Raw genomic sequence first — 26070 nt, 5'->3', positions numbered from 1 at the left:
AGATCCTATCATGGACTGTCTATATACAAGTATAAGGTCCTATCATGGACTGTCTATATATACAAGTAGAAGATCCTATCATGGACTGTCTATATACAAGTAGAAGATCCTATCATGGACGGTCTCTATTCTGTGGGTGGTTTGGCTGTAAGGTGATTGGCAGATATTATGGCGGCTCCTCCGCGGTGATTCGCTACAATAAGAATAAAGCAGGAATCACTAAATGGAGGACCACGGCCTCGATCCGGACCGCCGTCCCATCCAGACCCGAATGCGGGTGTAAAATCCTAAAGATTGGACTGAGGTGCCCCCATAGAGAGCTGCTGGCTGTGGGGGGCTCTCAGCAGGAGGGAGGGGCCAGGAGCAGCGAAGAGGGACCCCAGAAGAGGAGGATCGGGGCTGCTCTGTGCAAAACCAACTGCATGGAGGAGGGAAGTATGACCTGTTTGTTTTTTTAAACAAGACTTTACAATCACTTTAATGTTGTGAACAATTCTTCTTCTTTTACATATAGAGCCAGGATAGCGATGACTGGAGAGACGGAGTTAATTTAACAGATTAGCAGGTGATTGGTTGCAGTCCTAGCAACCAATCACTAGCTTATAATATGAAAAGTTAACTCCGTCAGCTCCCGCCCTCCATTCAGTGCTGCTGTGCCTCCCACTCTCTGGTGTAAGGTAGGAGAGCATTGGCAAGAGGACATGGGGGGCTACAGGGGATGACGTGAAGGGGGTAGTGCTATATGTGTGTGAGGGTGATTTTATTGAGGGGGGGTAGAGAGCATTATTGGGGGGGGGGTGATGTGAAGTGGGGGGAAAGTGCTATGAGGGGTGATGTAAAGGAGGCAGGTGCTGTGTATGGCAGGGGGGATTTAAAGGGGGAGCAGTGCTGTGGGGGGGTTGATATGAAGGGGCAGTGGAAATTAATGTGAAGAGGGGGACTGTGATGTGTGGGGGACACTGATGTAGGAACGGGATTGTAATGTGGAGGGGGGGGGACTGTGATGTGTGGGGGACACTGATGTAGGAACGGGATTGTAATGTGGAGGGGGGGCTGTGATGTGTGGGGGACACTGATGTAGGAACGGGATTGTAATGTGGAGGGGGGGGGACTGTGATGTGTGGGGGACACTGATGTAGGAACGGGATTGTAATGTGGAGGGGGGGGACTGTGATGTGTGGGGGACACTGATGTAGGAACAGGATTGTAATGTGGAGGGGGGGCTGTGATGTGTGGGGGACACTGATGTAGGAACGGGATTGTAATGTGGAGGGGGGGCTGTGATGGGAAGGATCGGAGACTTCGCACAAACATGAAGAACATTTTACTGATCGGACTTCGGTGAATTCAATATCCGCTCTGAAGCGTTTTTCCGGGAGAAGTATTTCCGGGAGAAGTATTTCTGGGAGAAGTGTTTGCGGGAGAAGTGTTTGCGGGGAGGTATATCCGGGAGAAGTGTTTGCGGGAGAAGTGTTTCCGGGAGAAGTATTTCCGGGAGAAGTGTTTGCGGGAGAAGTGTTTGCGGGAGAAGTGTTTGCGGGAGAAGTGTTTGCGGGAGAAGTGTTTGCGGGAGAAGTATTTCCGGGAGAAGTGTTTGCGGGAGAAGTGTTTCCGGGAGAAGTGTTTCCGGGAGAAGTGTTTCCGGGAGAAGTGTTTGCGGGAGAAGTGTTTGCGGGAGAAGTGTTTGCGGGAGAAGTGTTTGCGGGAGAAGTGTTTGCGGGAGAAGTGTTTGCGGGAGAAGTATTTCCGGGAGAAGTATTTCCGGGAGAAGTATTTCCGGGAGAAGTGTTTCCGGGAGAAGTATTTCCGGGAGAAGTGTTTGCGGGAGAAGTGTTTCCGGGAGAAGTGTTTGCGGGAGAAGTGTTTGCGGGAGAAGTGTTTGCGGGAGAAGTGTTTGCGGGAGAAGTGTTTCCGGGAGAAGTGTTTCCGGGAGAAGTGTTTCCGGGAGAAGTGTTTCCGGGAGAAGTGTTTGCGGGAGAAGTGTTTGCGGGAGAAGTGTTTCCGGGAGAAGTGTTTGCGGGAGAAGTGTTTGCGGGAGAAGTGTTTGCGGGAGAAGTGTTTCCGGGAGAAGTGTTTCCGGGAGAAGTGTTTGCGGGAGAAGTGTTTGCGGGAGAAGTGTTTGCGGGAGAAGTGTTTGCGGGAGAAGTGTTTCCGGGAGAAGTGTTTCCGGGAGAAGTGTTTCCGGGAGAAGTGTTTGCGGGAGAAGTGTTTGCGGGAGAAGTGTTTCCGGGAGAAGTGTTTGCGGGAGAAGTGTTTGCGGGAGAAGTGTTTGCGGGAGAAGTGTTTGCGGGAGAAGTGTTTGCGGGAGAAGTGTTTCCGGGAGAAGTGTTTGCGGGAGAAGTGTTTTGCGGGAGAAGTGTTTTGCGGGAGAAGTGTTTCCGGGAGAAGTGTTTGCGGGAGAAGTGTTTGCGGGAGAAGTGTTTGCGGGAGAAGTGTTTCCGGGAGAAGTGTTTGCGGGAGAAGTGTTTTGCGGGAGAAGTGTTTTGCGGGAGAAGTGTTTGCGGGAGAAGTGTTTGCGGGAGAAGTGTTTGCGGGAGAAGTGTTTGCGGGAGAAGTATTTCCGGGAGAAGTGTTTGCGGGGAGGTATATCCGGGAGAAGTGTTTCCGGGAGAAGTGTTTGCGGGAGAAGTATTTCTGGGAGAAGTGTTTGCGGGGAGGTATATCCGGGAGAAGTGTTTCCGGGAGAAGTGTTTGCGGGAGAAGTATTTCTGGGAGAAGTGTTTGCGGGAGAAGTGTTTTGCGGGAGAAGTGTTTTGCGGGAGAAGTGTTTGCGGGAGAAGTGTTTGCGGGAGAAGTATTTCCGGGAGAAGTGTTTGCGGGAGAAGTGTTTGCGGGAGAAGTATTTCCGGGAGAAGTGTTTGCGGGGAGGTATATCCGGGAGAAGTGTTTCCGGGAGAAGTGTTTGCGGGAGAAGTATTTCTGGGAGAAGTGTTTGCGGGAGAAGTATTTCCGGGAGAAGTGTTTTGCGGGAGAAGTGTTTTGCGGGAGAAGTGTTTGCGGGAGAAGTGTTTGCGGGAGAAGTATTTCCGGGAGAAGTGTTTGCGGGAGAAGTGTTTGCGGGAGAAGTATTTCCGGGAGAAGTGTTTGCGGGAGAAGTGTTTGCGGGAGAAGTATTTCTGGGAGAAGTGTTTCCGGGAGAAGTGTTTGCGGGAGAAGTGTTTGCGGGAGAAGTGTTTGCGGGAGAAGTATTTCCGGGAGAAGTATTTCCGGGAGAAGTGTTTGCGGGAGAAGTGTTTGCGGGAGAAGTGTTTGCGGGAGAAGTATTTCCGGGAGAAGTGTTTGCGGGAGAAGTATTTCCGGGAGAAGTATTTCCGGGAGAAGTGTTTGCGGGAGAAGTGTTTGCGGGAGAAGTGTTTGCGGGAGAAGTATTTCCGGGAGAAGTGTTTGCGGGAGAAGTGTTTGCGGGAGAAGTGTTTGCGGGAGAAGTATTTCTGGGAGAAGTGTTTCCGGGAGAAGTGTTTGCGGGAGAAGTGTTTGCGGGAGAAGTGTTTGCGGGAGAAGTATTTCCGGGAGAAGTATTTCCGGGAGAAGTGTTTGCGGGAGAAGTGTTTGCGGGAGAAGTGTTTGCGGGAGAAGTATTTCCGGGAGAAGTGTTTGCGGGAGAAGTGTTTGCGGGAGAAGTATTTCCGGGAGAAGTGTTTGCGGGAGAAGTGTTTGCGGGAGAAGTATTTCCAGGAGAAGTGTTTCCGGGAGAAGTGTTTGCGGGAGAAGTATTTCCGGGAGAAGTGTTTGCGGGAGAAGTATTTCCGGGAGAAGTGTTTCCGGGAGAAGTGTTTCCGGGAGAAGTGTTTCCGGGAGAAGTGTTTGCGGGAGAAGTGTTTGCGGGAGAAGTATTTCCGGGAGAAGTGTTTCCGGGAGAAGTGTTTCCAGGAGAAGTGTTTGCGGGAGAAGTGTTTGCGGGAGAAGTGTTTGCGGGAGAAGTATTTCCGGGAGAAGTGTTTCCGGGAGAAGTGTTTGCGGGAGAAGTGTTTGCGGGAGAAGTATTTCCGGGAGAAGTGTTTGCGGGAGAAGTGTTTGCGGGAGAAGTGTTTGCGGGAGAAGTGTTTGCGGGGGAAGTGTTTGCGGGAGAAGTGTTTCCGGGAGAAGTGTTTGCGGGAGAAGTGTTTGCGGGAGAAGTATTTCCGGGAGAAGTGTTTGCGGGAGAAGTGTTTGCGGGAGAAGTATTTCCGGGAGAAGTGTTTCCGGGAGAAGTGTTTGCGGGAGAAGTATTTCCGGGAGAAGTGTTTCCGGGAGAAGTGTTTCCGGGAGAAGTGTTTCCGGGAGAAGTGTTTGCGGGAGAAGTATTTCCGGGAGAAGTGTTTGCGGGAGAAGTGTTTCCGGGAGAAGTGTTTGCGGGAGAAGTATTTCCGGGAGAAGTGTTTGCGGGAGAAGTGTTTCCGGGAGAAGTATTTCCGGGAGAAGTGTTTGCGGGAGAAGTGTTTCCGGGAGAAGTGTTTGCGGGAGAAGTATTTCCGGGAGAAGTGTTTGCGGGAGAAGTGTTTCCGGGAGAAGTATTTCCGGGAGAAGTGTTTGCGGGAGAAGTGTTTCCGGGAGAAGTGTTTGCGGGAGAAGTATTTCCGGGAGAAGTGTTTGCGGGAGAAGTGTTTGCGGGAGAAGTATTTCCGGGAGAAGTGTTTGCGGGAGAAGTATTTCCGGGAGAAGTGTTTGCGGGAGAAGTATTTCCGGGAGAAGTGTTTGCGGGAGAAGTGTTTCCGGGAGAAGTGTTTGCGGGAGAAGTGTTTCCGGGAGAAGTGTTTGCGGGAGAAGTGTTTGCGGGAGAAGTATTTCCGGGAGAAGTATTTCCGGGAGAAGTGTTTGCAGGAGAAGTGTTTGCGGGAGAAGTGTTTGCGGGAGAAGTATTTCCGGGAGAAGTGTTTGCGGGAGAAGTATTTGCGGGAGAAGTGTTTGCGGGAGAAGTATTTCCGGGAGAAGTGTTTGCGGGAGAAGTGTTTGCGGGAGAAGTATTTCCGGGAGAAGTGTTTGCGGGAGAAGTGTTTCCGGGAGAAGTGTTTGCGGGAGAAGTATTTCCGGGAGAAGTATTTGCGGGAGAAGTGTTTGCGGGAGAAGTATTTCCGGGAGAAGTGTTTGCGGGAGAAGTATTTCCGGGAGAAGTGTTTGCGGGGGAAGTGTTTCCGGGAGAAGTGTTTGCGGGAGAAGTATTTCCGGGAGAAGTGTTTGCGGGAGAAGTATTTCCGGGAGAAGTGTTTGCGGGAGAAGTATTTCCGGGAGAAGTGTTTGCGGGAGAAGTATTTCCGGGAGAAGTGTTTGCGGGAGAAGTATTTCCGGGAGAAGTGTTTGCGGGAGAAGTGTTTGCGGGAGAAGTATTTCCGGGAGAAGTGTTTGCGGGAGAAGTATTTCCGGGAGAAGTGTTTGCGGGAGAAGTGTTTCCGGGAGAAGTGTTTGCGGGAGAAGTATTTCCGGGAGAAGTGTTTGCGGGAGAAGTATTTCCGGGAGAAGTGTTTGCGGGAGAAGTATTTCCGGGAGAAGTGTTTGCGGGAGAAGTATTTCCGGGAGAAGTGTTTGCGGGAGAAGTATTTCCGGGAGAAGTATTTCCGGGAGAAGTATTTCCGGGAGAAGTGTTTGCGGGGGAAGTGTTTCCGGGAGAAGTGTTTGCGGGAGAAGTATTTCCGGGAGAAGTGTTTGCGGGAGAAGTATTTCCGGGAGAAGTGTTTGCGGGAGAAGTATTTCCGGGAGAAGTGTTTGCGGGAGAAGTATTTCCGGGAGAAGTGTTTGCGGGAGAAGTATTTCCGGGAGAAGTGTTTGCGGGAGAAGTGTTTGCGGGAGAAGTATTTCCGGGAGAAGTGTTTGCGGGAGAAGTATTTCCGGGAGAAGTGTTTGCGGGAGAAGTGTTTCCGGGAGAAGTGTTTCCGGGAGAAGTGTTTCCGGGAGAAGTGTTTGCGGGAGAAGTATTTTCGGGGGAAGTGTTTGCGGGAGAAGTATTTCCACTCACCTCTCTTCCATCAGCTCTCGGATGGACGGCACTGATGGTCCGGACCCCAGGTGGGTGTAATATGGTCCTTCGTCCTTCTCATTGATTTGCTCTATAAACAGAAAACACATCTAAGGATGAAATATCCGTATTTACAAAGAACAATTTATGGAAAAGGAGACACATTACAAGAAATACAATCGCAGTGGGTGCCGTATGATATCATATACACTATAACTTTTTCGCAGAAGAGAGTTTAATAAGACTCGTGGCCACTCATTACAATTAGAAGAAAAGAGGTTTAACCTTAAACTACGTAGAGGGTTCTTTACTGTAAGAGCGGCAAGGATGTGGAATTCCCTTCCACAGGCGGTGGTCTCAGCGGGGAGCATTGATAGCTTCAAGAAACTATTAGATAATCACCTGAATGACCACAATATACAGAGATATATAATGTAATACTGACACATAATCACACACATAGGTTGGACTTGATGGACTTGTGTCTTTTTTCAACCTCACCTACTATGTAACTATGTAACAATATACAAATACCGGACTGGTGACCCCACAATATACAAATACCGGACTGGTGACCCCACAATATATAAATACCGGACTGGTGACCCCACAATATACAGAGATATATAATGTAATATGACATATAATCACACAATATACAGAGATATAAAATGTAATATGACATATAATCACACAACATACAGAGATATATAATGTAATATGACATATAATCACACAACATACAGGATATATAATGTAATATGACATATAATCACACAACATACAGGATATATAATGTAATATGACATATAATCACACAACATACAGAGATATATAATGTAATATGACATATAATCACACAACATACAGGATATATAATGTAATATGACATATAATCACACAACATACAGAGATATATAATGTAATATGACATATAATCACACAACATACAGGATATATAATGTAATATGACATATAATCACACAACATACAGAGATATATAATGTAATATGACATATAATCACACAACATACAGGATATATAATGTAATATGACATATAATCACACAACATACAGAGATATATAATGTAATATGACATATAATCACACAACATACAGAGATATATAATGTAATATGACATATAATCACACAACATACAGGGATATATAATGTAATATGACATATAATCGCACACATAGGTTGGACTTGATGGACTTTTTCAACCTTGCCTAATATGTAACTATATATTGCCAAAAGTATTGAGACGCCTGCCTTTACATACACAAACTTTTTTTTTTTTTTTACATAAAATCAAACAGATGACAAAACAGCACATATCATAACAAAGTGTAAGACATAGTAGCCAGCATGTTATTTACATGTATTTCTTAGTACATAGCCTCAGTATTGCTTTCTTGTGTAAAAATGGGGTAGGGTTGTCTTTAATTCAAAGGATAAGATGTTATGAATAGTCCTATCCTATACCAACCATAAGTAGGGGAATAATAATGGAATTGTAAGGGGTTTCTTTGGGGGGTGAGAGGAGTGGGGGGGGGGGGGGCACCGAGGGTCCTGAACCTGATCCGCCCAGCTGGACAGACTGGGGTCCTCTCATTAGGATTTCAGTTGTCACCCCAGATCTTCTCAAACTTTTTAGGTCATTTACGACTCATAAACTTAAGTTTATAAAGTGGAAGGGTAGAATCAATAAGCTTTTTCCATTGCCCAACTGTCGGGGGTCCGGCTGCCTCCATTTAGTTAGGATGGCCTTCCTGGCATAGAAAATCGGTAACCTTTTGTAAGTGTTTGTGGTGATATTGTCACAGACACCGAGTAAGAGGACACAGGATCAAGTCCTATGGTCTATCATATTGATAGATTGCACCACTTCCCTCCAGAATTGTTGGATAAGAAGACCACTTAGTAGAATGTTTCCACTTCAGTATTGTATTTTGGACATTTGTCAGATTGGGTGGGGTATATCCTAGCAAGCCTCTGGGGTGTATAACATGCCCTGTGGAGGAATCTCAGCTCAATGTACCTATCCCTGGAGGATATTATTAAAGGTATATACTGTTGGATACCCTCTTCCCAATCATCATCCGTCAGGGAGGGCACATCCACCTTCCATTTATTAAAGAGCCACTAGGGATGAGCTTCGTGTTCGACTCGAACATCGGCTGTTCGGTGGTTCGCCGAATTCCAAACATTATGGGCCGTTCGCGCCAAATTCGTGTGGCGCGTCACGGCCCATAATTCACTGCGGCATCGCAGTGCATTGCTGGCTGATGATTGGCCAAGCATGCACTATGACCCGCATGCTTGGCCAATCACAGCGCCGTCTGAACAGAGAGCCGTAATTGGCCAAAGCCAAAGAGGCTTTGGCCAATTATGGCTCAGGGGATTTAGTACACGCCCCACACTATATAAGGCCGCCTACACGGCGGTCCTGTGTAGTGTGTGTTCCGGTGTTGAAAGAGATAGAGAGAGAGAGACAGATAATGACATTTCATTTGAGTTAGATAGATTAGGCAGAACAGTCAGTCAGTTAGCTGCACTTACAGTGTATTGTGTATATATATGCATCCCAGGTGTTGTATGTATATATATATACACTGTATTCAGTTTAGCTAGATCCGTTCCTGTTATCTTCTTACTGACAGGCAGGCTTGTCTTGTTACAGTATATACAGCTACCTGAAGAAAATTGCTGGTGTTCTTTTGATCCTATTAGTACCACAGTCAGGCAGCTAGACTATTTACAGTTAGTGCAGTGCGTCCTGCTCACAGTGTTCAGCTAAACCTACAAGTTATTTTTTTGCAAGCTCTGCACAGTGTTCATCTAAAGCTACCTGTAGAAGGTTGGTGGTGTTCTCATACTACAGGCAGGCAGTTGATTTTGCTAGCTTAGTGCAGCTACAGGCCATTAGTATGTCTGGAAGGCCAAGAAGGAGAGGCGGACAGTCACAAGCCAATAAGAGAGGGCAAGCAGGCTCTGTGTCTAGTGCTGATCGTGGAGACGGTGCATCCTCATCAGCATGTGGCCGTGGGACACGCTTGGCCTTTTTTTCGGCAGCTGGCCGTGTTGAGCCGCAACATGCAGAAGACTTGGTCGAGTGGATGACCAAGCCGTCCTCATCCTCCTCATCCTCTCTCACCCATGCTCAGGGTACTTTGTCTGGCAAAGCAGCGGCCTCTTCCCTCAGCTCAATGTCATCAGTCACTCCTTCCCTAGCCCCACCATGTCCTCCTGAGGAGTCCCTCGAACTGTTTGACCACAGTGTTGGGTACATGCTCCAGGAGGATGCCCAGCGTTTGGAAGGCTCTGATGAGGATACTGAGCTCGATGAAGGCAGTAACACGAGCACGGACAGAGGGGGTGCCCAAGAAGGACAGCAATCTCGCAGTCATGCTCCCCCTGCTGCAGCATACTGCCAGGTTTGCTCCAGTGATGAGGAGGGAGGGGATAATGAGGTCACTGACTCAACGTGGGTGCCTGATAGGAGAGAGGAGGAGGAGGCGGCACATCACCAACGAGGCAGGATGCCCTCCAGGGGCCAGCCTAAGGGCAGCACACTGACTGCATCACACCCCAAAGCTCCACATGTGCAGGGCGCTGCAGTCTCTGCGCGTTATTCAAAAAGTTCTTTGGTGTGGGCCTTTTTTGAGACGAGTGCATCAGATCGCACCGCTGCTATTTGCAACATATGTCTCAAGCGTATCTCGCGTGGCCAAAACAGCTCCCACTTGGGTACCACATGCTTGACCAGACATATGTTGACCTGCCATGCAGATCATTGGCAAGCGTATCTAAAAGACCCACACCAAGAACAAAGAGGACCTCTCCTTGCTCCTCATCAGCTGAGATCTCCAACCCCACTATACCTTCAGTCCTCTCTGAGACCTGCACTGAGAGGAATGAAGGTGTAGAATTAGGTGTGTCACAGCCAAGTACTTGTGGGCAATCTGCTTTTGGTACACCGACGTCAGATTGTACCAGGCAAATTTCCCTGCCCCAGCTGCTGCACCACCGAAAGAAGTTTGCTCCCAGCCATCCACATGCCCAGCGGTTGAATGCTAGCTTGGCAAAATTGCTAGCACTTCAACTGCTGCCTTTTCAGTTGGTAGACTCAGTGGCAGGTACCCAAACGCCACTTTTTCTCACGGAAGGCGATTCCGGCTCTCTACCGGCATGTGGAAGGCAATGTCCATGCCTCGCTGGACAGGGCGGTCAGCGGTAAGGTGCATATTACCGCTGACTCATGGTCCAGCAGGCATGGACAGGGACGTTACCTAAGTTTCACGGCGCATTGGGTGACTCTGCTGGCAGCTGGGAAGGATGCAGGACAAGGTGCAGTAGTGTTGGAGGTTGTTCCGCCACCACGCCTCCAAAATGCTAATGATTGTGACACACCTCTCTCCTCCACGCCCTCCTCTTCTTCTTCCTCCATGGCCTCTTCCTGTGCTTTGTCCTCGGAACCAGCGGTGCTCCGTAGCCCTTCAAGGGGCTACGCAAGTACGCAGGCCAAAAGATGCCATGTGGTGCTTGAACTGGTGTGCTTGGGGGACAGGAGTCACACTGGGGCAGAGGTTCTGTCAGCTCTGCAGGGGCAGGTTCAGAGGTGGTTGACGCCACGCCAACTTAAGGCAGGAATGGTGGTTTGCGACAATGGCACCAACCTCCTCTCTGCCCTCCGACAGGGACAAATGACCCATGTGCCCTGTTTGGCTCACGTCCTTAACTTGGTGGTGCAGCGGTTCTTGGGCAGGTACCCGGGCTTACAGGATGTCCTGAGGCAGGACAGGAAAGTCTGTGTGCATTTCCGCCGGTCATATAATGCCAGTGCTTGGCTGGCAGACCTCCAAAAGGAGTTTAACCTGCCCAAGAACCGCCTAATCTGTGACATGCCCACCAGGTGGAACTCAACGTTGGCCGTGCTGCAGCGGCTGCACACGCAGCAGAGGGCCATCAATGAGTACCTGTGCGACTATGGCACCAGGACAGGGTCAGGGGAGCTTGGTTTTTTCCCCACGCCAGTGGGCCATGATCAGGGATGCATGCACTGTCCTGTCACCATTTGAGGAGGCCACAAGGATGGTGAGCAGTGACAGTGCATGCATCAGTGACACTGTCCCCCTTGTCCACCTGTTGGAGCACACACTGCGTGGAATAATAGACAGGGCACTTGAGGCAGAACAGATGCAGGAAGAGGAGGACTTCCTTAGCTCTCAAGGCCCCCTTTATCCAGACAGTGTTCCTGCGTGCCCGCCGATCACACAGGAAGAGGAGGAGGAGGAGGAAGATTGTGTCAGTATGGAGGTGGAGCCTGGCACTCAGCATCAGCAGCAGTCTTTAAGGGATCAGTCCCAAGAAACACATGGACTTGTACGTGGTTGGGAGGAGGTGGCTGCGGATCATGTCATCCTTAGTGACCCAGAGGACTCCGGACCGAATGCCTCAGCAAACCTACGCTGCATGGCCTCCCTGATCCTGCAAAGCCTGCGTAAGGATCCTCGTATTCGTGGTATCAAGGAGAAGGACCAATACTGGCTGGCAACCCTCCTTGATCCACGTTACAAGGGTAAGATTGCGGACCTTATCTTGCCATCGCAGAGGGAACAGAGGATGAAACATCTTCGGGAGGCCTTGCAGAAAGGTCTGTGCAATGCGTTCCCAGAGACTGGGAGGTTACAAACTCCTGTTTCTGGACAACATGTTGCTGAGGCTTCAGTCAGTCAAAGAAGGAGCGGTGGAGAAGGTGGCCGTCTGACCGATGCGTTCAGACAATTTTTTGGTCCGCAGCCCCAAGGTATGATCGGTTCCAGCAACCATCGCCAGCGTCTGTTTTACATGGTGCAGGAATACCTAGGGGCAAGATCTGACTTGGACACCTTTCCCACCGAAAATCCTCTGGGTTACTGGGTCTTGAGGATGGATCACTGGCCAGAGCTTGCACAGTATGCAATTGAGCTACTGGCCTGTCCTGCATCCAGCGTTCTTTCGGAACGCACATTCAGTGCTGCTGGAGGCTTTGTAACCGATCACAGGGTGCGTCTGTCCACCGACTCGATCGACTGACCTTTATAAAAATGAATCAGTCTTGGATCACCACCAGCTACCAAGCACCTGATGCTGATGTAACCGAATAATTTTTTTTGAAATCTCAGATCCCTTCAAAGACTGCCTATGCTGATGCTGAGTGACTATCCCTGAGTAATTATCCTCTTCCTCCTCAATCATCACGCTGATAGCTTGTAAGAACATTTTTGGTTCTGAAGCGCCGCCACCAGTGCCTAAGGCCCAATTTTTCAGCCCCTGTTTAATAGGGACATGTAATTACAATTTTTGATGCAATACTTTGCAGCAGGGCTCATTTCAGCATTCCAACTAGAGTGTCTGTGAGGGGTTGCAGTGTTGTGGCACCACCACCACCACCAAAGGCCCAATTTTTCTGCCCTTGTTCAACAGGGGCATGTAATTACAATTCTTGATCTAATATTTCACAGCAGGGCCCTGTGAGGGCTTACAGTGTTGTGGCCACAGCAACACCTAAGGCCCAAATTTCTGCTGAGTATATAGGGCAGGACCCTACTTTCAAACATCTAACTTACAAACGACTCCTACTTGCAAACGGAAGGAGACAACAGGAAGTGAGATGAAATCTACCCCTAGGAAGGGAAATTCTCTCCTGTAAGAGTTAATATGGGAAAAACATTTCTCCTTTCCACTGATGCTTTCCAATCCTTGTTCCACAAAAAACCCCAAATTTTCAAAAAACATTTTTCATTGGGACAAAAAGTGAGGTGAAATCTTCTGAAGAGGAGGAAAGACAGCAAAACAAATGTCACAGGGGTGATAACCCTTCCCTATGTTTTCCAAAAAGATTAAAAAAGATTTTTTGGCTGGAGCTAAACACGTTAAAAATGTACCAGTTCAAAATGACAAAGAGATTCTACTTAACAACAAACCTACAGTCCCTGTCTTGTTTGCACCGCCTGTATACTGCTGTTCAGAGTATATAGAGCCTGGTGGCCCCACGCCTTTCCTTTTTTAATTTGGGTGCGGGGTTCCCCTTAATATAATTAAGGGCCTGGTAATGGACTGGGGGGTACCCATGCCGTTTGTCTCACTGATTTTCATCCATATTGCCAGGACCCGACATGACATTAAACCCGCAAGCAGTTTTAAATGAGATTTTTTCCTTTAAAAATGACATTTGGTGCAGGGACTGTTCTAAACACGGGAAACACGCGTCACTTTACAGGCATACTATAGACACCCCCCAGGTACGATATTTAAAGGAATATTTCACTTTTTTTTTTTTTTTACTTTAAGCATCATTAAAATCACTGCTCCCGAAAAAACGGACGTTTTTAAAAGTTTTTTTTGCATTGATACATGTCCCCTGGGGTAGGACCCGGGTCCCCAAACCCTTTTTAGGACAATACCATGCAAATTAGCCTTTAAAATGAGCACTTTTGATTTCGAACGTTCGAGTCCCATAGACGTCAATGGGGTTCTAACGTTCGTGCGAACTTTCGGTCCGTTCGCAGGTTCTGGTGCGAACCGAACCGGGGGGTGTTCGGCTCATCCCTAAGAGCCACACATAAACTTTAATGACATCCCAGTCTTAGTCCGGAGGGTTCAATATTGAGTTGGCTCCGCCCTTTGCAGCTATAACAGCTTCACCTCTTCTGGGAAGGCTGTCCACAAGGTTTAGGAGGGTGTCTATGGGAATGTTTGACCATTCTTCCAGAAGAGCATTTGTGAGGTCAGGCATGCAGAAGGGGGGGAAGAGAGGGATACAGGAGGGAGGAGGAAGGAAAGGGTTACAGGAGGGGGAGAGGTATACAGAGGGATACAGGGGGGGGAGGGAGGAGAGGGATACAGGAGGGGGAGGGAGGAGAGGGATACAGGAGGGGGAAGGAGGAGAGGGATACGGGGGGAGGGAGGAGAGGGATACAGGAGGGGGAAGGGATACAGGAGGGGGGAGGAGGAGAGGGATACAGGAGGGGGGAGGAGGAGAGGGATACAGGAGGGGGAGGGAGGAGAGGGATACAGGAGGGAGGAGAGGGATACAGGAGGGGGAGGGAGGAGAGGGATACAGGAGGGAGGAGAGGGATACAGAAGGGGGAGGGAGGAGAGGGATACAGGAGGGGGAAGGAGAGGGATACGGGGGGAGGAAGGAGGGGGATACAGGAGAGGGATACGGGGGGAGGAAGGAGGGGGATACAGGAGAGGGATACGGCGGGGAGGAAGGAGAGGGATACAGGAGGGGGGAGGGAGGAGAGAGGAGGGGGATACAGGAGGGGGAGGGAGGAGAGGGATACAGGAGGGAGGAGAGGGATACAGAAGGGGGAGGGAGGAGAGGGATACAGGAGGGAGGAGAGGGATACAGAAGGGGGAGGGAGGAGAGGGATACAGGAGGGGGAAGGAGAGGGATACGGGGGGAGGAAGGAGAGAGATACAGGAGGGGGGAGGGAGGAGAAGGATACGGAGGGAGGAGAGGGATACAGGAGGGGGGAGGGAGGAGAGGGATACAGGAGGGGGGAGGGAGGGGAAGGATACAGGAGGGAGGAGAGGGATACAGGAAGGAGGAGAGGGATATGGGGAGGGAAGGGAAGAGAGGGATACAGGAGGTTGGGAGGGATACAGGAGGGGGAGGGAGGAGAGGGATACAGGAGGGAGAGGGAGGAGAGGGATACAGGAGGGAGGAGAAGGATACAGGAGGGGGAGGGAGGAGAGGGATACAGGAGGGGGGGAGGGATACAGGAGGGGGAGGGAGGGATACAGGAGGGGGAAAGGGAGGGGAGGGATGCAGGAGGGCGAAAGGGATACAGGAGGGGGAAAGTGAGGAGAGGGATATGGGGGGAGGGATATGGGGGGGGAGGAGAGGAATACAGGAGGGGGGAAGGGAGGAGAGGGCTATGGGGGGGGAGGAGAGGAATACAGGAGGGGGAAAGGGAGGAGAGAGATACAGGAGGGGGGGAGGGAAGAGAGGGATACGGGGGGAGGAGAGGGATTAAGGAGGGGGAGGGAAGAGAGGGTTTTCTGGAGGGGGGAGGGAAGAGAGGGTTAAAGGAGGGGGAAGGAGAAGAGGGATACGGGGGGGGGGAGAAGAGAGGGATATGGGGGGAGGAGAGGGATTAAGGAGGGGGAGGGAAGAGAGGGTTAAAGGAGGGGGGGGGTTGGTGGGAGGAGAGGGATACAGGAGGGGGGAAGGGAGGAGAGGGATACAGAAGGACATTGGACAAGGTTATGTGTCTGGAGTTGGCTAAAGTGAACAAGAAAGAGTTTTGCATTGGTGGCGCCCCCTGGCCTCAGTGCAAGAGCCTCATGCTAAATGGCAATGAATTATTGATTTTGTCTTTTTGGAATCTACAGAGTTTTCTTAATGAGTTATTGATCATGGATGTTTCTGAGCAGGTTGTTCTTGAATCATTCATAGCAAGAGATTTATTTACAGTTTATATAAGTGTGCTGAGCAGAAGGTCTTGAAATATAGGTCACTAATTTCAGGACTTGAGCCAGAATTTTCAGGGTCTGTCCCCAAATCTCAGGCTCCCCCATTCTGAAAGCCAGGATTTCATATTCAGAGGTCCCAACTATCACTCTCTATGGACTGGTCACCTCCATTCAGTCTTTATGGACTGGACTCCTCCATTCACTCTTTATGGACTGGACTCCTCCATTCACTCTTTATGGACTGGACTCCTCCATTCACTCTTTATGGACTGGACTCCTCCATTCACTCTTTATGGACTGGACTCCTCCATTCACTCTTTATGGACTGGACTCCTCCATTCACTCTTTATGGACTGGTCACTTCCATTCACTCTTTCCTCTATAACTCTTTCCATTCACACCTTTGCTTGTGGAAATGCAGTTCTGCCTTCTTTTCAGCCTCTCCGTGGACAGAGTTTGCATTTATTACAAATATTGTATTTGATATGTTGTTAATATTGACCTATACATTGTGATTGCAGGTTCCTGAGCAGTCAGGCTCCCTTTGTAGGATATGAATGGCTGGCACAGTGGTGAGGTGGTTAGCACATCTACCTTGTTGCATTGCGGTCCTTGGTTCCAATCCCAACCATGGCATTACCTGCATGGAGTTTGCACATCCTCCTTTTGCATGCGTAGGGTTTCCTCCAGGTACTCTGGTTTCCTCCTGCTAAAGACATTCCGGGAGGGTAATTGGCTTTGATATGTATGAATGTGAGTTAGGAACCTTAGATTGGAAGGTCCTTGAGGACAGGGACTGGTGTGAGTGTAATGTATAAAGCTCTGTGTAAGTTTTTGGTGATATATAATTACCAATAATAGATAATATGCGTATAGAAATTGGTGTTACAGAATCCCCGGATTTAAGAAGCCAATACAAAATGAAGTGAACGTCCCTTAAAAAGTGAACAGTTCCATTTGCCCCAGTTGTGTCTGAGGAGCACCAGTGGATCCCTTTCCAGTCCCGGCAATGATGGTTGTATGACCAGAAGAATGATGGATTATGTCGGGGGTGGGGGGTGGTCCACTTCCTAAAGTGCGTGTCTAGAAAAGTAGGTCAGCGAGAGCTCTTATGTGGAAAGGAGTTCCTCCAAAGTCTCTGCAGACCTGAGCTGAGTATTCAGAGGGCGATGTGAGGAGAATTCTTGCACACCACCATCCCACCACCACCAGATCTTCATTGAACTCCTCGTAAAATCCAACCAAATTAGTAAGGCTGAATGACATTTCTTTTTGTGGAATCGCTGCATATCAGAAACTATTGTGTTTTTTTTTTTTAATAAAATCTAGCTTTTACCTTTTCTTTCAAGCTTTGCTGCATCTAACAGTTGCTGGTCTCTTGCAGCCTCTTTGCAGTCACTTCCTAACTATATGCATGCACTCCAGTAATAGCTACATTACATTTCTCGGGGCAGACTCACTGATGGTGACAACAATGGTCCATGCCCATGTAATGTGTGTTGAAAAGGCTACTTGTGTCTACAGGAAGCCAATACTGGAAGGCAGGGACACGAGAAGCTGATTACACCCACAGCCAATCACACGTCACTTGACATTACCCTGCAATGAGTGGCCCTGGACACAAACTGTAGGGTTGATGTCCAATGACATGGAAACGAGGGGGGGCAGTGTTTCATAGTTTTCTATGGGGCTTCCTTCCCGCAGCTGTTTGCAGAAACCCCACAGGAAGTTGGTCCTACACGCACGTGACTGAAGCCCTAGTGATTGGGTTCAGATATTCTTTAATTTATCATCCAAGTGAAAAAGAGAACCTGGCGAGCTTTTGATGTGTTGTCTGAAGGAACATCATTGCTATCCAAGGCTCTGAGGGTTCTACTCCCCACTATGGAGATTTATAATAAATGTATTTGAAGGTCAGACCTGGGAGAGCAGATAATGTGCTGTGAGGGCAGCTGTGGGAATGCTCTGAGGTTCTGGTTCTATGAGCCTTAGAAATGGTGGACACACGGCCTCTGATGGGCCAATACTCTGAGGTTTGGGTTCTATGAACTTTAGAAATGGATAGACACACGGCCTCTGATGGGGGAATACTCTGAGGTTTGGGTTCTATGAGCCTTAGAAATGGTGGACACACGGCCTCTAATTGGGAAATACTCTGAGATTCCGGTTCTATGAGCCTTAGTATTGGTGGACACATGGCTTCTGATGGGGGAAAACTCTGAGGTCCGGGTTCTATAAAACCTTAGAAACAGTGGACACACGGCCTCTGATGGGGGAATATTCTGAGGTTCTGGTTCTATGAGCCTTGTCAGCAGTGCGGTTCTCTGGGTTTATTGTCAATATTCCCATCGCACACGTTCCTGAATAGAGCTTAGGAATGTTGGGTGCTGAAGAAACAACCAGTTGGAACTGGAGACAGATCAAATGTATATATTTGCCAGCACACCACGGATCATAAAATCTTTATTGCAGAAGGATCGTCATGCCTGACACAGGGGTCCTGTGCAGCTCCGAAATGGTGCACTACGTCCCTTGTGATCACTCTGCAGTAAAGATTTTGGACGCTATTCGATGATCTGTGGTTGTCACTAGGGCTACTGACACATTGGTGCGGTTATCAGACCCATTTTGTGCAGCTGCTCTATTGGTTTGCTGATCACAACACACTCTGTAAGAAGGCCATTCGAGTTTTGCTTCAAATGAATTTGGAAGGCAATGTTGGATTTTTTTTATATTGAGGGTGTATTCATACTGTGCCAGAGTTTGACTTTCCCCCTGTGATCCCTACTTCTGTATATAGTCATTTCTGGAGTGTACTGCGCTCAGTTGTCTATAGAGAGTTCTATGCTCAATCATCTATGGAGAGTTCTGCGCACCGTCATCAAAGGAGAGTTCAAAGCTTCATCATCTGTGGAGTGTTCTGCGCTCAGTAATCTACAGAGAGTTCTAAGCTCCGTCATCTGTGGAGTGTTCTGCGCTCTGTCATCTGTGGAGTGTTCTGCGCTCTGTCATCTGTGGAGTGTTCTGCGCTCTGTCATCTACAGAGAGTTCTAAGCTTCATCATCTGTGGAGTGTTCTGCGCTCAGTAATCTACAGAGAGTTCTAAGCTTCATCATCTGTGGAGTGTTCTGCGCTCAGTAATCTACAGAGTTCTAAGCTTCATCATCTGTGGAGTGTTCTGCGCTCAGTAATCTACAGAGAGTTCTAAGCTCCGTCATCTGTGGAGTGTTCTGCGCTCTGTCATCTGTGGAGTGTTCTGCGCTCTGTCATCTGTGGAGTGTTCTGCGCTCTGTCATCTGTGGAGTGTTCTGCGCTCAGTCATCTATGGAGAGTTCTATGCTCCATCATCTATGGAGTATTCTGAGCTCCATCATATATGGAGTGTTCTGCGCTCCGTTATCTGTGGATATTTCTGTGCTAGGTCATCTACAGAGAGTTCTAAGCTCCGTCATCTGTGGAGTGTTCTGCGCTCTGTCATCTGTGGAGTGTTCTGCGCTCCGTCATCTGTGGAGAGTTCTATGCTCATTATTTGTGGAGATGTCTATGCTCTGTCATCTGTGGAGATTTCTGTGCTCAGTCCCCTATGGAGATTTCTGTGCTCAGTCCCCTATGGAGATTTCTGTGCTCAGTCATCAATAGAGTGTTCTGCGCTCCATCATGTATGAACTGTCTAACCCTAACCTTCCTGGGCACAGGTCAGAACACTCAATGTGAGTGCACCCTGGGGTGAAGATAGTTGAGGAGATCCAAGGCAGGAAAATCAGCAGGCCTTGATGGCGTTAGTCCCAGGATGCTCAGGGTGTGTGCAGACCAGCCAGGGAGGGTGTCTTTCATTAGGGTTTTAACTTCAGTCTGAGTCTATGAAAAGTCTTCGTGTTGTGGAAGAAGTCTTGCCTTGTCCCAAACATACCACATCCTTGTGGCTCCAAGGATTACAGACCGGTGGCTTTCACCTCCCACATCATCATGAAGCCCTTGGAGAGACTTGTTTTACATCAGTTACGGCCCATGGTTGGTAAATATTTAAACACGTTGTAGTTTGTCTACCAGCCAAGGCTGGGTGTTGAGGATTCTATCATCTTCCTGCTAAATCACATTTATGCACACTGGATAAGTCAGCGAGTGATGGTCATGTTTTGTGACTTCTCCAGTGCTTTTGATACTATCAGGCCGGGTCTCCTGGGCGAGAAGCTAGCAGCGATACAGGCAGATGTCTCAGTTTTGTCGTAGATTGTAGACTACCTGACTGCATGACCGCAGAATGTGGGTTTTACAAGGCTGTGTGTCAGATAGGGCGGCCAGCAATATGGGGACAGTTCTATCTCCCTTCCTCTTTTTATTGTCTATACCACTACCAGCTACCAGAGTCTTGCCAACTTCAGATGTTTTATGATGACTCTGCAGTAGTGGGATGTATCAGGGATGGAGAAGAGACTAAGTATAGGATTGTGGTGGAGAATCACATGGTGTGAGGAGGATCATCTGTATCTAAATGTGACAAAGACAAAGGAGCTGGCTGTGGATTTGAGAAGGAGGAAGGCACCAGTGACCCCCGTATCCATCCAAGAAGTGGATGTGGAAGACACCAGTGGCCTCTGTCTCCTTCTGAGGAGCACGTATAGAAGGCACTTGTGATCCCTGCCCCCATCTGAGAAGTGTGTGTGGAAGGCCCAGGTGACCCCCTTCTCTATCCGAGGAGTGGATGTGGAAGGCACCGGTGACCCCCTTCTCTATCCGAGGAGTGGAGGCGGAAGGCACCGGTGACCCCCTTCTCTATCCGAGGAGTGGAGGCGGAAGGCACCGGTGACCCCCTTCTCTATCTGAGGAGTGGAGGCGGAAGGCACCGGTGACCCCCTTCTCTATCCGAGGAGTGGATGTAGAAGGCACCGGTGACCCCCTTCTCTATCCGAGGAGTGGATGTAGAAGGCACCGGTGACCCCCTTCTCTATCCGAGGAGTGGATGTGGAAGGCACTGGTGACCCCCTTCTCTATCCGAGGAGTGGATGTAGAAGGCACCGGTGACCCCCTTCTCTATCCGAGGAGTGGAGGCGGAAGGCACCGGTGACCCCCTTCTCTATCCGAGGAGTGGAGGCGGAAGGCACCGGTGACCCCCTTCTCTATCCGAGGAGTGGGTAAGGATGTAGTAGAGAAGTATCTGGAGGTGCACATAGATAATTAGCTGGACTGGAGTAAGAACACTGAGGACCTTCAGTGATCGATTGTTACAACCATCATGCACCACAGAGCCACACAGGAAATCATGTCTGCCTGTGGCCAGTAAATGAGAATTCTGTGAGCGCCAGACGTGAGGATTTAATTTTGGTTTATGATCTAGATTTTTATGTTGTTTTTATATTGTATTGGTATTAGGTGAATATGGAGTTATGTGTAATGATTTTTGGGTAATATTACACCACTTTCTGTAATATTTGCATTTTGGTAGTTTGACTTTCTGTAGTTTTATTAATCGGTGTTATTTATTTCATGTAGCATTTCATTAGGATGGTATGGTTGATTACAGTATTTTGTTTTATTTGGTATTAATTGCTCTTATTGGTAATTTTATTGTTGTGATTTTTGTGTTGTATTTGCGGAATGTAATTGTATCTTAGTCATTTCCCTTTTAAGATTAATAAAGTATTCTGAAATCCTATAGAAGGTGTGAAATAATTGCTGCTTATAGAACACAGGTAATACGCCATACTGCAGATGATATAAGAAGGGGGGGATATATATATATAATGGGATGGGGAGAGCTTCTGTTCTCTGTCAGGCCGATGATGAATGGTCCAGGAGAAGAGAGGACAGCAATGCCATTCAATCTGCTGCTGATCCCCCTTGACTGCTGAAGAATGTCTCACACTGAGCAGATGCCTTTACTGCAGCATTCCTGGGAAGAAATCCGGTCACGGATGGTTTTACACACACAGTCACACCCTTCATGCAGTCCTTTACAGCAGCATTAGCTCAAGTTCAAGGGTAAACTATACTAGGAGAGAGTGGAGGGGAAAAGGAGGATCAGGAACCTTCAACAGAGGCCGGGACCTCTCTCCGCCCCCCCTGCGCAGAGGCCGGGACCTCTCTCCGCCCCCCCTGCGCAGAGGCCGGGACCTCTCTCCGCCCCCCCTGCGCAGAGGCCGGGACCTCTCTCCGCCCCCCCGCGCAGAGGCCGGGACCTCTCTCCGCCCCCCCTGCGCAGAGGCCGGGACCTCTCTCCGCCCCCCCTGCGCAGAGGCCGGGACCTCTCTCCGCCCCCCCTGCGCAGAGGCCGGGACCTCTCTCCGCCCCCCCTGCGCAGAGGCCGGGACCTCTCTCCGCCCCCCCTGCGCAGAGGCCGGGACCTCTCTCCGCCCCCCCTGCGCAGAGGCCGGGACCTCTCTCCGCCCCCCCTGCGCAGAGGCCGGGACCTCTCTCCGCCCCCCCTGCGCAGAGGCCGGGACCTCTCTCCGCCCCCCCTGCGCAGAGGCCGGGACCTCTCTCCGCCCCCCCTGCGCAGAGGTCGGGACCTCTCTCCGCCCCTCTGCGCAGAGGCCGGGACCTCTCTCCCCCCCCCCTGCGCAGAGGCCGGGACCTCTCTCCGCCCCCCCTGCGCAGAGGCCGGGACCTCTCTCCGCCCCCCCTGCGCAGAGGCCGGGACCTCTCTCCGCCCCCCCTGCGCAGAGGCCGGGACCTCTCTCCGCCCCCCCTGCGCAGAGGCCGGGACCTCTCTCCGCCCCCCCTGCGCAGAGGCCGGGACCTCTCTCCGCCCCTCTGCGCAGAGGTCGGGACCTCTCTCCGCCCCTCTGTGCAGAGGCCGGGACCTCTCTCCGCCCCTCTGCGCAGAGGCCGGGACCTCTCTCCGCCCCCCCTGCGCAGAGGCCGGGACCTCTCTCCGCCCCCCCCTGCGCAGAGGCCGGGACCGCTCTCCGCCCCCCCCTGCGCAGAGGCCGGGACCATGGCAGGGTTTGAGATTCATACACTGGGAAGTATTGATGAAGGATATGCAATCCTAGTGCCAGCCAACATTGGCAGGCTTTGAAGAACGCATGTTGCTGATATTCTCTGATTGACGACCATATATAATAAAACAGTACAAGGAGGACATACAGCAACCAATCAGAATGTAATGCTGATCCATCTTCTCCAAAGTGAATTCCGATTGGTAGCTATGGGTATTGTACTTTACTCCTTGCCGGGTTTATATATTTTAGTAGCTCAATGCTGTATCTGTTTCTATGACCTTCTAAAGCATTATTCTGCACCAAAATAATATTTCAGTTTTTGGCTGGAAAGTTAAACAACCTGACAGATCTTTCGAGGACTCTGTTGGTAAGCTATCTGCCCTGGAGGTTTTGGGGTCACACACCTATTACGGTTTTTATAAGGGGGGTCCCACTTTTCCAGATGGAATTTTTATGGTACAAGAAATGTGACAGGAAGTGGTGGAATACCAAAAAATCCCACGTGGATAAGAATAGCGCTGGCTACTATCGGAGGAAGATTCCACAGCTGACGTACCCAAGATGCAAAATAGTACCAAGGGCTGGGCAGGTATATACCAACCTACTCCTATAACCAAAATAACACTTTGGGGTAGACTGACCCTTTAAACTGGAAGAGTGTGCCAATTCTTCACTGCTTAGGAAAGTGCTCAGACCTGGATAAGGAAGCATAAACCGCTTCTGTCCGAAACCAAAATAACCAATTTGGGTGAAATGACCTTTTCATATCAATTCACCGTTCAGTGGGGTTAGAGGTCTGTCTGCAGCCTCCCAGAATGTTACATTTCATGTGCCGATTGCACCAGTTTCAGGATGATTCCGATTTTTATGCCTTCGCTTTGCTTGGACCTTTTTATATGTAGATTGAGGCAGCTGGAAACAGCTTCAGAATTCATCTGCTGAATATTCTCCCAAGTGCTTGGAGACGACCAATCATGAACCTGGGAGGATGGAAATACTTGGTTTCCTCACAACTATCATGATCCCCATTCATTACCTACAGAGACTCTGGACTGGAAGATGATTGCAAGCTGAGAAGTCTGAACTCCCAACAAGCATACGGGGTCCAGCTCAATAGGACTAGAACTTTCCCCCATCCCAAGGCAGGACAGAAAGAACATTAACATAACAAGCCACCCATAAAGTCAAGGCCAGGCATGCTGGGAAAATCCAGACCAATTGGGATCTGTGCATGTGAAAATTATTTTCTAGCCTTTCACAATTTTCAATAGTTTAGAGTTTCCTAATCAGCAGATTTTGGAATTTTGGGAGCTGGAACTTTTTGCTACAACAATTAGCATTTGTAATTGTTTTATTCTAAGCACTTCAATGGTAGGGAAATGCTGTAGTAAAAGCACAACATCCTAGAAGGAAAACTTCCATCTGAAAACAATAATTTTGTAACTGTTAGCACTGATTCACAGCAGTGGGGGCCCATCCATAAGGGGTGCAGGGGCGCCACCTCCTAATCTATGCGCCCGGCCCCTAATCTCCATGCAGGGTGCTGAACACATGGATTTCAATGGGGGTTTTTTTTAGCACATGATTGGAGCCCGAGGCTCTAATTGGCTTAAAAAAAGGGTGTGCTCGGGGCACTGAGCATTGAGCCCACCCAGTTGTGTGACAATAGCAAATATTTGACAAGGAGAGTCAGGAAGACCATAGCAATCGGGAAGCGGGTCCTGAGATCTGATTGGCCGGGAGTCTTAGGACTCCTAGCCAATCGGGTCTCAGGACCCACTTCCTGCTCGGTTGGGAGGAGAAGCCCGGCTCTTGGCGAATCCTCCTGGAGTGTGGGGGCGGTGCGGGGGGCAGATTTGTTTGCTAAACCCCCCCCCCCTCAAAATATTGAGCACCAGCCAAAACTGATTCACACTTAGGAAAGATGCTTGGAAACAGAGTCAAAGGAATCCCTGGTATGAGATTGGTCCATAAGGCATCTAGTTTATCATAGGCCTGATCTTTGGGATTCTGAAGAGTTAGAACACAGGTGTGTGATACATAATATACGTCCAGTTGGGGCGGGCCTTACCTTGTCACAGGATGTATATAAATCAGTGTGTTATGTATGCTGTGTTCACCTTTTTATTGGATAAAAGCAGAGTTTGAAGAGCTGTGGCACATACTAACCTATGACAACCACCTCAGTTTTCAGCTATTTAGAGTGGCCAGACCAGTGAACGATACCTTTGATTTCAGCAATCATCCACTATAAAGACCAGACTTGGCACACAATTCTAGGCGTAGTACGCAGCTTTTCTAGTAACGGGGAAAGGATGTGTTTATAAAATGCCAGCTGTGGAATGTACATAGTGGAAATGCAGCAAGGAAGTGGTCCAGCAGGATTATATTTATTGTAAAGGATGGACCTGCTGGAAATACTCAGAGAATTTTTTTCCAGAAATCCTTAGCCAGTCAAAACTATTCAGAGACATCAAGATCATTGGGAATGGACTCTTCTGCCTCCCTTGTTTGTAGCAGCTCTACTGAGTGTTTATTTGGTCCATTAAATAAAAAGTACTGGGTGATCATAATGGTAATTTCTTCAGAACCGCTATACATATATATTCAGAAGCACCCATGTGACCTAACCCAACCCTTGTGAATGGAAACACCCAATAAGTCAGCCATTTGTAATGTGGGCAGCTTCCTGGATATGAATTTAGAGAAAATTGCTGATATCAATACCATTGTTGACCAAGTTCTTAACAAGGCCATGGTGAACAAACTGTCTCTGCAGGGGTTCTGGGGGTCATCACATATCAAACACAGCAGGTGCCAGTGGAAGTATTTTCCTATACAGAAGCATTGTGAAGCCTCATGATGATCACATATAAGAGCAATGCCTGCCATTTCTTGAGTATCAATTGGTTTGTTGTTCTCTTGCAAAATGTTGACGTTTCTCTGGAGACATAGTTGTTTCTCCTCCACCGTGGATCTGTAAGGAAGGTGACTTTGTTTGCATTTTTACCCAATTGGTCCTGAGGGCTTAGGCCAATATAACTTTGCTGCTACAAAAGTGACAAATCTGGGTCCACTGAAGGAAACCTATACTCAAGGTGGATAGAATGAAGGCATTTAGGGTTCTTGGAGTTAGTGACAACAGCTGCAAAACAAACATCCAGATCTACTGAATGAAGGTCTTTTGATATTTCATAAAGCCACAGAAGAATTCTACCATGGAAGAATTACTGGCTGAAAATTGCATCATTGCAAAAAAGTGTAGTTCACACCACAATTCTTCCAAACCACGAAGGAATGAGCTACAACTAATTCTTTGCATACTGAAATAACTATCTTTAAATAAATAAAAAAAAAAATAGGGATTACTAACCAAACATACGAGGAAACTAAGGCAACAGGTTCTTCCTTCTCTTTCATACCTGGCTAAAGAATTAAGGTGGTCAAGATTGAGGTATCACAAGGTTCAGAAGTCAAATCTGAGCATGTCTTTTTTTTTTTGGGCCATTTAGATATTGCATGCATTTCCTAGGCTACCCAGCTATAGTATGCAGCAGCATGGCTCTCAGTACTTGTGCTTGTGTATTGCACAGCCCAAAGGGCCATACCTTACTGCCACACAGGTCTGAATGTTGACCTGAGCTTTACTTGGCCCTTGCTTAAACTTCTACCCAATTGCTCTCACGTTTAATATACTGCGTAGTCTTTTCACCTGTAACTACACCCTAAATTGT

General features: G+C 48.8%; 1 protein-coding gene across 1 annotated transcript in view; it reads right to left on the bottom strand.

Moving 5' to 3' along the window:
• TET3 (tet methylcytosine dioxygenase 3) overlaps positions 1–26070 on the bottom strand; it is a gene marked incomplete in the record, with an annotated part of 240201 nt that overhangs the window by 103284 nt on the left and 110847 nt on the right. Inside the window, 1 exon segment of the mRNA XM_073618219.1 lies at positions 5930–6020. Coding sequence (XP_073474320.1) covers positions 5930–6020 — 91 coding nt within the window.

Source organism: Aquarana catesbeiana, linkage group LG03, assembly GCF_042186555.1.
Source record: "Aquarana catesbeiana isolate 2022-GZ linkage group LG03, ASM4218655v1, whole genome shotgun sequence".
Lineage (NCBI taxonomy): Eukaryota > Metazoa > Chordata > Amphibia > Anura > Ranidae > Aquarana > Aquarana catesbeiana.
This window is presented reverse-complemented; position numbering and strand designations above follow the sequence as displayed.